This window comes from Panthera uncia, unplaced genomic scaffold (genome assembly GCF_023721935.1).
Source record: "Panthera uncia isolate 11264 unplaced genomic scaffold, Puncia_PCG_1.0 HiC_scaffold_2275, whole genome shotgun sequence".
Classification (NCBI taxonomy): Eukaryota; Metazoa; Chordata; class Mammalia; order Carnivora; family Felidae; genus Panthera; species Panthera uncia.
The window spans coordinates 1-12,800 of NW_026058993.1; the positions used below are offsets into that span (position 1 = coordinate 1).

Below are 12,800 nucleotides of genomic sequence, written 5' to 3' on the forward strand. Positions count from 1 at the left end.
CCACAGAGCAGCATAAGAGACTATAGGGGTTGTGGCTGGAGGAGGACTTTCAGAACCATGGAACTCACAGATCTCTTGATTTCCATAGGAGGGCTTATGTTTGGGGGCTTCCTGTGAAGAAGCAAATGAGTCAAAGACAGCTGTGGATGGGGCCCCAAAACTTCTGGGAAGCAGAGCACAGTCTGGGTTCAGTTGGTGCCTAAGAGACCCATCCTTTCTACTGTTCTATCTGGCTCTGCCTGCTTCTCTCCATATCTACCTCTGCTTACCACAGCAACTAGGGCCAAGAACAGAAGGTGTAGTGAGAAGACTGCTCATAAATCGGCCTCAAACGTAAGCCCTATTACTGGTCTTTACTGAGGATGGCATTGACTATGCCCAAGGCCGTGGTGAGAAGAGTATCAGTGAAAAAACCAGACTCACACAGGTTTTCTGGATGACTAGGCCTTCCACTGCAAAGGCGGGGTTGGAAGTGGGCTGGGCCATCCTCTGGGATCCATAGAGAAATAATGATGCTGTGGGAGTACAGTGTGGAATAAAAGGCCAGGCCTCTGATGCTTCTCCACACATGACTCTACCCAGCACCCTCTCTCCCATCTTGAGTACATGGCCTGACCAGAAATTTCAGGATACCTGGCAGTCTCTGAATTTTACCAGTTTCAAAGTAAAGACAGCCTATGTGGATATGAAGCTGCATGACTGGGACCTGAAGAACCACACTGCCCTTATCCTGGTGCATCAGGAAACTCTGGAGCCCACTGAGGCAGAGTCAGATGGTAAAGGGGATTAAAATCTGGGAAGACTAACTGGGGTGGGGTTCATGGGCTGAATATTGTTTTGAAAGCAATGGTACCTGTCCTGTTTTTGGGAAGGCACCTGGAAAGTCAGTTATGTGGATGAACCTTTCTCTTTATCCTGATCCAGTGCCAGCCCCAGGGCTCCTTCCAGTTGCAGAGCCAGAAAAGGGGTCTACTATGGAACTAGAGACAGCGCCAGTTATGTTTCAACCATCACCTCAAGCGTCAGAGCCAGCATCACCTCCATCAGCTGTTCCAGAACTGGAACAAGTGTTAACATCTTCTTCAGCATATGTGCCAGGTCCACAGCTACAATCAGCTCAATCATCAGCTTTACTTAGAATTTTAACTCCAGCTCTAAAAATAGAGACAGAGCCAACTCCAGCGCCAGAGCCTTCCTGCCACGGGCATGTGACCCCAAAGAACCAGCTGAATGAGGAGAAGCCCAGCCTCATGGACTTCCCTCCCAAGCTGGTGGCAGAGCAGCTAACGTACATAGATGCGGTAAGAAGCTGGGCTCTCAGGGCAGGACAGGGCAGGGCACTTTCTACATTTTTGCCGTCAGCTAACCCAGACCTGCCTTTCCCTGATGTGGACTACTATAGTCCGGGTCCAAATTTCAGCTCGACCACTTATCAACCATGTTACCCTGCCAAGGTCCTTAAATCAAGCTTTCACTGTCCAGCTGCAAACTGTAGAGATAGGCACTGATAAGAATTGATGCAGAGTTACTGTGTAGATTAAATGAGCTAGAACAGCTAGAAAAATGGGTAGGCCCTGGTCCTTCAGGTGGAGGAAGACAGCTCACTGGGTGCAGTCAAGTCCATGGGTCACCCACCCATCTTCCTTGGAGTCTTAACACCCTGTGCACTTATTAGGCATCTGACATGTACATAACTACAAGGGGAAACAGAGAAACCTATGGTTGTAACTGTCATGGGGGAATGTGCATCGAAAGGAGAGTAGGACCAAAGGGAAAAACAGGTGGAGTGGAAAATGCCCCCTTGTGAGGAGTCACATTGAACTGTCATCTAGAGGCTGGGGTTAGCAAGGATGACCAGGGTACAAATTCTCTCCTTCCTTCCCTGCCAGTATTCACTCCTAGGTCTTCCTGTACTTGACTCCCTCAGTGAAAATAGAATGGAATGAAATCCAGGGATTCCAATCAGGCTCAGGCCACATTCTCAGCTTCAGGAACTAAAGCTCTGACCTGGTAACCTCCTACCTAGGACATTAATCCTGAATGTGAAATGGCTGGCTGAACACCCCTACCCTCCCCACCCCATTCTCTAGGAGCTGTTCAAGAAGGTGCTGCCTCATCAGTGCCTGGGCTCCATCTGGTCCAAGCGGAATAAGCCTGGTAATGAGCACCTGGCACCCACAGTCTGTGCTACCGTCACCCAATTTAACAGTGTGGTCAACTGTGTCATCACCACCTGCCTTGGAAACCCAAGAATGATAGCCCAGGACAGGGCCATGGTGGTGGAGCACTGGATAAAGGTGGCCAAGGTATTTTATGGGAGGCCAAGATGAGTCACTCTTCTGAGCCTTGGAAACTGATATTTCCTTTATCAATTCTCAGGGTTGGAGTCCCTAGTCTAAGCCCTAGGGTCTGCACAGTCCCTAGGCTCTTCCCTCCAGGGACATGCTGACCTTTACTTGCATGTCCCAATGGTGGAACGCTCAGTTCCTACCTGGCTCCTTCCTTGGAATGAGCTAAAATCTTCCCTCTCCCCAGCAGTGTTACTCTTTGGGTCTTATATGTGCCCTTCTGCAGGCACCTGGATATCTGTCATCTTGGAGGGAAAATTTAAACTGAGGGAGACTGATACTTTAGAGCAAATAGGACTCCTGCTACCCACATGACCACTCATTCTCTTCCCTCCCCAGGCCTGTCAAATCATGCGGAACTACTCTTCACTGCATGCCATCCTCTCTGCTCTGCAGAGTGTCTCAATTTACCGTCTGAAGAAGACATGGGAGAAAGTTTCCAGGTGAGTATGCCTCTCTCCATAGAAGGATCAGGGTGGATGAGGGATTTCCCATATGCACATCTTTTCCCCCTCAGTAACTGGGACCCTCCTGGGAGGCAGCAAACCCTGGCAATAGAACCTGGGCTGGTGTACAGGTCTATAACCCACCCTGGAGAATAGTCCACCCTGACTCCAGCTACAGAAATATTTTTTCTTAAATATCACGCACTGAGTTGACCCAAATTAAATATTATCAAGTGCTTACTTTACAGCAACAAAACTCTCTGCCCAATTGAAACCACAACTGACTGAAACAGAGTTGCTCAATTAATATGGAAATGGTGGCACTGGATGACTCACATGAGAGCTCCCTCCATGTCCTACAAACACCTTAGTTCTCAGAGGAATCCAGAGAAAACCCTAATACTGGCAGTTTGACTTTTTGGAGTACTCAAATAAGAGGGACTTACATTCAAGCCACATTATTCCTATAATTTTTTCTGCCATTTTTTCCTCTATTCAGGAAGAGCTTTCAAAAATTTAAAAAGCTGTGCACTGAAGATAACCCACAGAGAAGGGAACTGTTCCTGAAGGTATCATGGGAGGAGGAGGTTTGGGAAGAGAGAGGGTGGGGCCTGAGGGAACAGGGTCCTGAGTGGATGAAGAAAGACTGCTGTGTAGGGGAATGACCTGAAGCATTCCTTGGGGAGGTGAAGCCTTTGGTATGAATATGGTTACAGTTTGGGGTGAAGATTCCATTGGGGGTGGAGCAAGAAGGTGCTGTTCAGCCAGATGCTATAGACACCCTGTCTCTCCATATTAACAGCTAGTCCAGATGGGGACCTGTATACAGCTTGAGAGCCCAGAGGACAGCCCTCTGCTCAGTAGTGGGGTTGGGATGGGTGGAGGGAAACAATAATGACAGTAATAGGACACTGAGTCCTCAGAAGACCATGTGATGTAGGTGGTGTTCTCACTTTTCTCAATGAGAAAACAAGCTCAGGAAGGCCAGGCTGCAAGTTCAAGGTCACACATGGAGTGAATGTTGGAGCTGAGATTGTGCTAGAATCACTCACAGCATGCTTAAGGATAATGTAGCATTGGTACCAGCTGACTTGGGTCAGATGTCCAGGGTCTCAAGTCAAAGATGGTGGGGGGGGGGGAGTGGACTGAGGATATTATGGTCTCAATGAACTTGTCCTTGACCCTGCAGGAGCGGCCATCTAAATGGGCCACCCTGATGATGAGCCTCCAGAGAGCCCAGAAAAGGCTGCAGAAGAAGGTGAGTGTTCCTGGGGAATAGAGCCTCCAGAGTGAGAGGAGAAGGGCTCCTCTCTGACAGCTGGAGGCCTCCAGATCAAGACAGGTGGACCTTTCTACTCCAGCTCCTCCTCTTGTTGCCACAGCTTCCAAAACTCTTATTTTAAAGTGACTGGGAGGAGGGTCTATCCACCTGGATGCAGAATGGATTTGTGGGTGGAGAGGGGCCTAGGACTACATACAATTTGATTTTCTAAAAGCAGGCCCTGGTGGTGATTAGGAGAAGTCTGATGTCCTTGGAGGGTGAGGGTAAGGGGGAATTGAGAGGCGGCTGCTAGGGATCCTAGGCTGCTCCATGTGAGAACCTGGGGTGGACCAGGAGGCTGAAGCATTTTCAAGGGAGGGTCCCTGTGTGCACCTGAGAGCAGGGACTCATCCCACCCTTACTCTAATGACACAGGGTGTTGTCCCCTTCCTTGGCACTTTCCTCACTGACATGGTGATGCTGGACACTGCAATGGAGGACTATCTGAAGGTGAGTGAACCTCTAGATTGTGTAGGAGGGCCCAGAATCCTGAGGTTTGGGAGTGGAGAACCCCTGTAATGAGTCCTGAGACCTCAGTACTTGGCAAACCTCCCCTCATGAGAGCTTCACAGCTACCCCTGTGAGCTAGAGTTTCTCATCTCAGTGATGAGTGAAGGGAGTTTGCACTTATGACACTGGTCCTGGTGCCCAAGACTGTCTGAATGCAAAGCTGCATGAAGTTTGTCTGAGTTGACCTCAGCTTCTCCCTCTCAGGCTGCTTATGGGGGGAGAGCAAAGTCAGGCACCTCCACATCGGCAAGCACTTACATAGCCTAACAGCCCCCTCCCCCCAGAGGTTTCAGCCTCCCCTTCTGTCATCAGAGAGGGTTGTGCTATAAGGTGCTTGACTGTCCACCCCATGTCCTCCTTTCTCTGGACCCCAGAGCCTGGCTTATATCCCAGTCCTGTTATCTGTGTATGGACAGTCTTCTAGTGTGTCCTGGCACGAGAACAACATGAGAAAGGATGTGTATAAGGAACAAGCAATAACAAGGGGCTCTTTCTGATGGACTTTGGCTATTTGCTTTCTAGGGCGATGAGATCAACCATAAGAAAAAAACTAAGGTGAGCATTTGTGGCACTTCCTATTAGGGAAGTGTAGGGGAGTGGATACCAGAGATGCCCCTGGGAAGAATATTTCTTGGCTGCATCCCCTCCATCACACATTTACTGGAATAGTTTGATAATGAAAAAGTGTAAGACCCATCCATCTGGTAAGTGAAGTCAGGGGAGTGGCATCAGGGATAACTTCCTGCAGGAGGAGGGGCTATTTATACTCACCTCTGCGAACAGGTTGAGACTGGATGAATTTTCAGGGAAGGAAGGCTGCCACATGTGCAAAGACCTAGGACTGGTCCCCTATCCCACTGCTCAACCCACCCAGGCTCTGTGTGCATCCTGTTCTTCTCTTGGCCTAGGAATACAAAGTAATGAAAGAGATCATGCTCCTCCAGGTGGCTGCAGATAACTACACTCTAGAACCGAAGGATCAGTTTAGAGCCTGGTTCCAGGCTGTGGAGCGACTCAGTGAGGATGAGAGGTGAGGCCCATCAGGAGCTGGGCAAAGGCGTGGACTCTTTCTGGTGGCCACTCTAGGGATCCTGCATCCATGGCTCCCTGGGCAGCCTCAAGCCTTGTTTCCTGGTGATCACTGGAACACCAGATTCCAGCTACTGGGAAAACACTGGGAGAGACACCTGAATTGTAGCTCCTGGTCAACTCACAGGTGTCATTCTCTCTTTAGCTACATCCTGTCCTGCCAGCTGGAGCCCCAATCCTAACTGACCAGTGGAACTCAAGAACAAGAAGAATTGGCCACAATCAAGCTCAGGACTGAGTGAATGTCCAGTGATAGTGCAACCTTTCCTCAGCAGCTTGGACACTTGCTGTGATGAATCCCATCTCCTTGACACTTTTTCCTCCCATCTATTTACCTACTTGGAGTGGCAATATTTATCTTAAATAGTAAAAGCTAGATTTGAATATTATTATATTAAAGCCTTCTTTCTTTTATAGCCCAGGAGTTTGGTTTGGTTCTATTACTTCCTACAGCAACTTAAATGGTGTACAGACTCTCATATTCTTTCTTGAACTAAGAAATCTTACAGAGTCATCAGCTATTGTATGTGGGAGGAAGGAGAAGAGCCAGCCCTCCTCCCAAATTCCTCTTAGAGAACAGGTTAATTTCAGTATAATGAATTTGGGCAAAAAAGAAGAGACAGCCCCTCAGAATTACTGAGATTTAGAGGTTGAAGTTACTTTCACAGGAATGGCAGCAACCATTGAAATTAGATGTCCTTAAGTGTAACAATTTCCAGGACTACTACCTGCCCCAGGACAGTGGCTGCTTTCTACACTTTAAAGGAAAAGGTTTGTTTCCTGCTTCTTTTATTGAGGTGTTGTTTTTTCTTTTGGAGTTTTTTTTTTTTTTTACCAAATATTTGAAACTTTAAGTTTTCTAGTTCAAACTCTGGAATTGCATTAGCCAAAAACATGTAAAGAGGTCAAACCCTACATGTGGAAAGGATAAGGACAGGAGAAGGTAATTTGCAAATTGACTAAGGGCAGGCAGGACTTTCCATTTTCATTCTTCCTCTAGGGGCTCCATGTTAACACTTTACCTAGATTTAAATCCTCCAGGGATCCCTTTCAATGACCTCTGAATCCCCTCCTCTGCTTGTTTTGTATTTGGGGGAAAGATGTGTGATGTACTTTTATGGCCACAGCTGCTGAACATGGTCCCATAAACATCTATGCTAAGAGCTAGGATGTCTAGCATTCCTGCATTTCCTTATGCAGCTTTTTTTTTACATTAGTTAACATACAGTGTAGTCTTGGTTTCAGGAGTAAAACCCAGTGAATCATCTCTTACATTTGATACCCAGTGCTCATCCTGAAAAGTGCCTGCCTTAATGCCCATCACTGATTTAACTCACCTTCAAACCTACTGTCACCCTTAACCCTCAGTTTGTTCTTTGTATTTAAGAGTCTCTTACGGTTTGCCTACCTCTCTGTTTTTATCTTATTTTTCCTTCCCTTCCCCTATGTTCATCTGTTAAGTTTCTCAAATTCCACATATGAGTGAAATCATATAATATCTGTCTTTCTCTGACTGACTTATTTTGCTTAACATAATACCCTCCATTTCCATCTATATTGTTGCAAATGACAATACTTCATTCTTTTTTATTGCCAAGTAGAATTCTATTGTGTGTGTATGTGTGTGTGTCCCACATCTTTTTGTTTTAATGTTTATTTTTGAGAGACAGAGTGTGAGTGGGGGAAGGGCAGAGAGAGAGGGAGACACAGAACATGAAGCAGACCCCAGGCTCTGAATTGTCAGGACAGAGCCCGATGTGGAGCTCCAACTTACAAACCGTGAGATCATGATCTGAGCCAAAAGTGGGAGTTTAACCAACTGAGCCACCCAGGCACCCATTTTACATTAGTACATCTTCTTAATCCATTCATCAGTTGATGAGTTCATGGACATTTGGATTTTTTCCATAATTTGAATATTGTTCATGGCTCTGCTATAAACATCAGGGTGCCTGTGCCCTTTCAAATCAGCACTCCTGTATCCTTTGGATAACTTCCTAATAGTGAAATTGCTGAGTTGTAGGGTAGTTCTATTTTTAATTTTTTAAAGAATCTTTATACTGTTTTACAGAGTGACTGCACCAGTTTTCATTACCACCAACAGTGCAATGGGGTTCCCCATTCTCCACATCTTTGCCAAATCTGTTGTTTCCTGAGTTGTCAATTTTTGCCATTATGACAGGTGTGAGGTTGTATCTCATTGTGGTTTTGATTTGTATTTCCCTGATGAGGAATGATGTTGAGCATCTATTCATGTGTCTGTTTGCCATCTGGATGCCTTTTGGAAAAGTGTGTATTCATGTTTTCTGCCCATTTCTTCACCGGATTATTTGTTTTTTGGGTGTTGTGTTTGGTAGGTGTTTTATAGATTTTGGATACTAATCATTTATCTTATATGTCATTTGAAAATATCTTCTCCCATCCCTCAATTGCCTTTTAGTTTTATTGATTATTTACTTTGCTGTGCAGAAGCTTTCTATCTTGCTTGATGAGGTCCCAATAGTTACTTTTTGTTTTGTTTCTCTTGCCTTTGGAGACATGTCAAGTAAGAAGTTGCTGCAACTGAAGTCAAAGAGGTTGCTGCCTGTTTTCTCCTGTACAATTGTGATGGTTTAATGTCTCACATGCAGTTTGATTTTATTTTTGTGTAAATTGGAAGTGGTTCGGGTTCATTCTTCTGCATTTTGATGTCCAGTTCTCCCAGCACCACTTTATAAAGATATCGTCTTTTTTCCATTGGATGCTCTTTCCTGCTTTGTTGCAAATTAGTTGGCCATATAATGTGGGTCCATTTATGGGTTCTCTATTCTATTCTATTGATCTATGTGCCTGTTTTTGTGTCAGTATGATACTGTCTTATGATTACAGCTTTGTAATACAAGTTAAAGTCCAGGATTTTGATGCCTCCAGCTTTTGTTTTCTTTTTTAACATTACTTCAGCTATTCAGGGGGCATTTGTGGTTCCACACAAATTTTAGGATTTTTCTAGCTTGTGAGGATTGCTGATGCTATTTTGATAGGGATTGTGTTGAATGTGTAAATTGTTTTGGGTAGTTGTGACATTTTAACAATATTTGTTCTTACAATCCATGAGCATGGAATTTTTTTTTCATTTCTTCTGTCTTCAATTTCTTACATAAGCCTTCTATAGTTTTCAGCATACAGATCTTTTACCTCTTCCATTATGTTGATTCCTAGATATCTTGTGGTTTTTTTGAGATTGTAAATGGGATTGATTCCTTAATATACCTTTGGGCTATTGTTTCATTATTGGTATATACAAATGTAACCCATTTCTGTACATTGATTTCATACACTGTGTCTTTGCTGAATTCATGTACCAGCTCTAACAGGTTTTGTGTGTGTGTGTGGGGGGGGGGCATATTTTGGGTCATCCATGTACAGTATCATATCATCCATGAAGAGCGAAAATTTGACTTATTCTTTGTCAGTTGGATGCCTTTTATTTCATTATGTTGCCTGATTGCTTAGGCTAGAACTTCCAACACTATGTTGAACAACAATAATGAGAGTGGACATCTCTGTCATGTTCCTGATCTCAGGGGGAAAGCTCTCAGTTTTTCCCCATTGACGATGATATTAGTTGTGGGCCTTTCATATATGGCCTTTACTATCTTGAGGTATATTCCTTCTATCCCTACTTTGCAGATTTTTATCAATGAAGAATGCCATATTTTGTCAAGTGCTTTTTCTGCATCTATTGTCAGGATCATATGACTTATCCTTCCTTCTATTAGTGTGGTGTATCACGTTGATTGATTTGCAAATATTGAACCAGCCCTGCAGCCCAATGAATCCTACTTGATCATGGTGAATAATTCATTTAATATACTGTTGAAATCAACTTTCTAGTATCTTGTTGATAATTTTTGCATCCAGGTTCATCATGGATATTGGGCTATAATTTCCCCTTTTTAGTGGGGTCTTTGTTTTTGGAATCAAGGTAATGCTAGCTTTATAGAATGCATTTGGAAGCTTTCATTCCATTTCTATTTTTTGGAACAGTTTGAAAACAATAGGATTAATTTTTTAAATGCCTGGGAGAATTCCCCTGGGAATCCATTTGGCCCAGGATTCTTATTTGTTTGGAGATTTTTGATAACTGATTTAACATCTTCATTGGTTATGGGTCTGTTCAAATGTTCTTTTCTTCCCATTTGGGTTTTTGTAGTATGTGGTTGTCTAGGAATTTTTCCATTTCCTCCAAATTGTCAGTTTGCTGGCATATAATTTTTCATGGTATTGTCTAATAATTGTTTGCATTTCTGTGGTGTTAGTTGTGATCTCTCCTCTTTCATTCATGATTTTATCTATTGGGGGTTTTTTTGTGTTTTTTTTTTTTATCCTGGCTAGGGATTTATCAATTTTGTTTCTTCTTTAAAAAAACCACAACAGATCTTAGTTTCATTGATCTGTTCTACTGTTTTTTTTTTATTCTATACTGTTTATTTCTGCTCTAATCTTTACTATTTCCCCTTATCTGCTGGTGTTGGGTTCTATTGCTGCTGTTTTTCTAGCTCCTTTATGTGTAAGGTTAGGTTGTATATTTGGGACCTTTCTTCCTTCTTGAGATAGGCCTGAATTGCAATGTATTTTCCTTTTAGGACTACCTTTGCTGCATCCCAAAGGATTTGGACTGTCCTGTTTTCGTTTTCATTTGCTTACATTTTTAAAAATATCTTCTTTAATTTCCTGGTTGATCCATTCATTCTTTAGTAGGATGTTCTTTAACTTCCATGTATTTTCGGTTTTCCAAATTTTTTCTTGTGTTTGGTTTCAAGTTTCATAGTGTTGTGATCTGAAAATATGCATGGTATTATCTCAATCTTTTTGTACCTGTTGAGGGCTGTTTTGTGACTCAGTATGTGATCTATTTTGGAGAATGTTCCACGTACAATCAAGAATAATGTGTGTTCTGCTACTTTAGGATGTAAAGTTCTGAGTATATCTTTTAAGTCCATCTTGTCCAACGTGTCATTTTTTCCTTATTGATTTTCTGCCTAGATGATCTGTCCATTGTTGTAACTGGAGTACTGAAGTCACAATAACAGTCTTATTATCAATAAGTTTGCTTATGTCTGTGATTGACTGAATTATATATTTGGGTGCTCCACTTTGGAGGCATAAATATTTACAACTGTTAGCTCTTTGTGATGGATAGACCCCTTAATTATAATATGATGCCTTCATTAATGTCTTGTTACAAGCTTTGTCTTAAAATCTAGTTTGTCTGATATAAGTATGGGTACTCCAGCTTTCTTTTGATGTCTGTTACCATGATATATGTTCTCTATCCTCTCACTTTCAATCTGCACATGTCCTCTGATCTGAAATAAGTCTTTGGGCCAACATGGCAGAGAAGTAGGGGGATCCATACTTCCCACCTCTCTCAAACAAAGAGGTGCTGAAGCCAAAGGACTTTGAACTCCAGAGTCTGGTATGAAGAGACTGAATCTACCAAGAAGAAAATGGGAAAACCGGAGAAAAGATAGGTGGGTGATTGCAAACTGTGGGAAATAAAAAAAGTCCATGTGAGTATGGAAGGTAGGGACCCCCTTCTGCGGAGAGACAAAGGGAAGAGAAAGAGCAGCTAGGGAAGTGTAGGACCATATCTGGGCAGGAGAAAGACCTCAGGCTTAGACTGAGAGGGATCCTATCTCTAACTGCAGGGCTTTCTTCAGACTGGGGCCGGCTCCCTGTTCTTGCACCTGGGGAGTAGGGGAGCCAGCCCTGGGTGTGGTGGTAGGTCAGGGTGCATGCAGTCCACAGTGGGAGAAAGTGGTCATCTCCCTAGAGGGCTGTGTGATAGTACAAAGCCTGTGTCTGCCACCCCTGGGCTCAGTGGCTTGGCCTAAGGTGCAGTACACAGTGGGACAAAGCATCCCCCTCCCTGGAGTGCTGTGGGAAAAGACAAAGCCCGCCTGCTGCCTGCATCTGCCACCCCCAGGTCTCAGCAGCGAGGTTGGCAGTGCAGTCTGCAGTAGGAGAAGGCAGTCCTCCCTGAAGTGTGCCAGCACAGACAAAGACAGCCGGGACCACATATCGGGCCACACTAAGAGGCGCTTCCCCAGTGCCAGAGTGTACAGAGTGGGACTTTGAATCCTAGCCAAGCACAGAGTCAGGGGAGTTGGCAGAGTGAGAAGGACCATCCTGTCTGCACCCACGGCACAGAGAGAATGACACAGTCCACTGGGTCTAACTCCGTGAAGAAGACACTGGGGGATCGCCATTCCCCCTCCACCACCACCACCAAGGTGGGGCCTCAGGGATCAGTCCCAGGGCCCATAGTGCAGGTGGGTCCAGACTACAAGGGATGACACCCCTTCACACTGGGTAACTGAGTATCTAATGGAGCTGGACAGACACTGTGGACAGCTCCCCCAGACCAGTGCTGCAGCACTGCCTGGATTAACTCTAGGTCACCTCTGGATATATAGATATATTCTACCCCCATCTCTCCTCCTTATCTCTTCCCTCCTCTAGGCTGGTTAGTCTTGTTTATGGTTTGTCTAAATGGATATATTTAATACATGTTCTTGATACATGTTCTACACCTCCTTCTTTACATTCCTTCCTCTCTCTCTGGAATAATCAAGCCATATAGTTTCTCTGTCTAGGTAACTTTATTTTGGTTTTTCTTCCCTGCATCCTTCTTTATTTTCCTTTCTCTCCCTCTAGATTAAGCCTTTTAGTTTCTCTGACTAGTCAATGTTTATGTTTTCTTCATCCCTGCTCCTGTCATTTCTCTTTGTCTGTGCTCTCCCATCAGGACTGCCTCCACCATGTTCTTTACTTGCAGTTGGTGTTTGTGGGATTTTTGTTTTAGTTTTCAGTTTTTTAGCTTTCTTTGTTTCTCTTATTTGTTTGCTTGCGTGTTTTTGTCTCCTGTTTGTCTGTTTTCCTTTACAGGGCTACTCCAAGTAACACATCAAAGCGCACCGGGTGGAGGGTGAAAATACCACTAGAGTAGGGAAATAAAATAACCAACATCACAACAGAGAGCAAGTAAAAATCTCCAAAAAAAAAAAAAAAGCCTCCTGAAGGGCCAGGCACTGGACAGTGTGT

The 12,800-nt window shown here is 44.2% G+C and overlaps 1 protein-coding gene across 1 annotated transcript; it reads left to right on the forward strand.

The window, feature by feature from the left end:
* The first annotated feature begins 6 nt into the window (after positions 1 to 6).
* LOC125917714 (ral guanine nucleotide dissociation stimulator-like) lies at positions 7 to 6,130 on the forward strand. Its single transcript, XM_049623837.1, has 10 exons — positions 7 to 776; positions 925 to 1,301; positions 2,091 to 2,306; positions 2,688 to 2,791; positions 3,294 to 3,363; positions 3,984 to 4,052; positions 4,491 to 4,565; positions 5,148 to 5,180; positions 5,534 to 5,655; positions 5,860 to 6,130. The coding sequence occupies exons 1-10, from the start codon at positions 569 to 571 to the stop codon at positions 5,894 to 5,896; spliced, it is 1,311 nt and encodes a 436-aa protein (XP_049479794.1). The 5' UTR covers positions 7 to 568; the 3' UTR covers positions 5,897 to 6,130.
* The last annotated feature ends 6,670 nt before the right edge of the window (positions 6,131 to 12,800 follow it).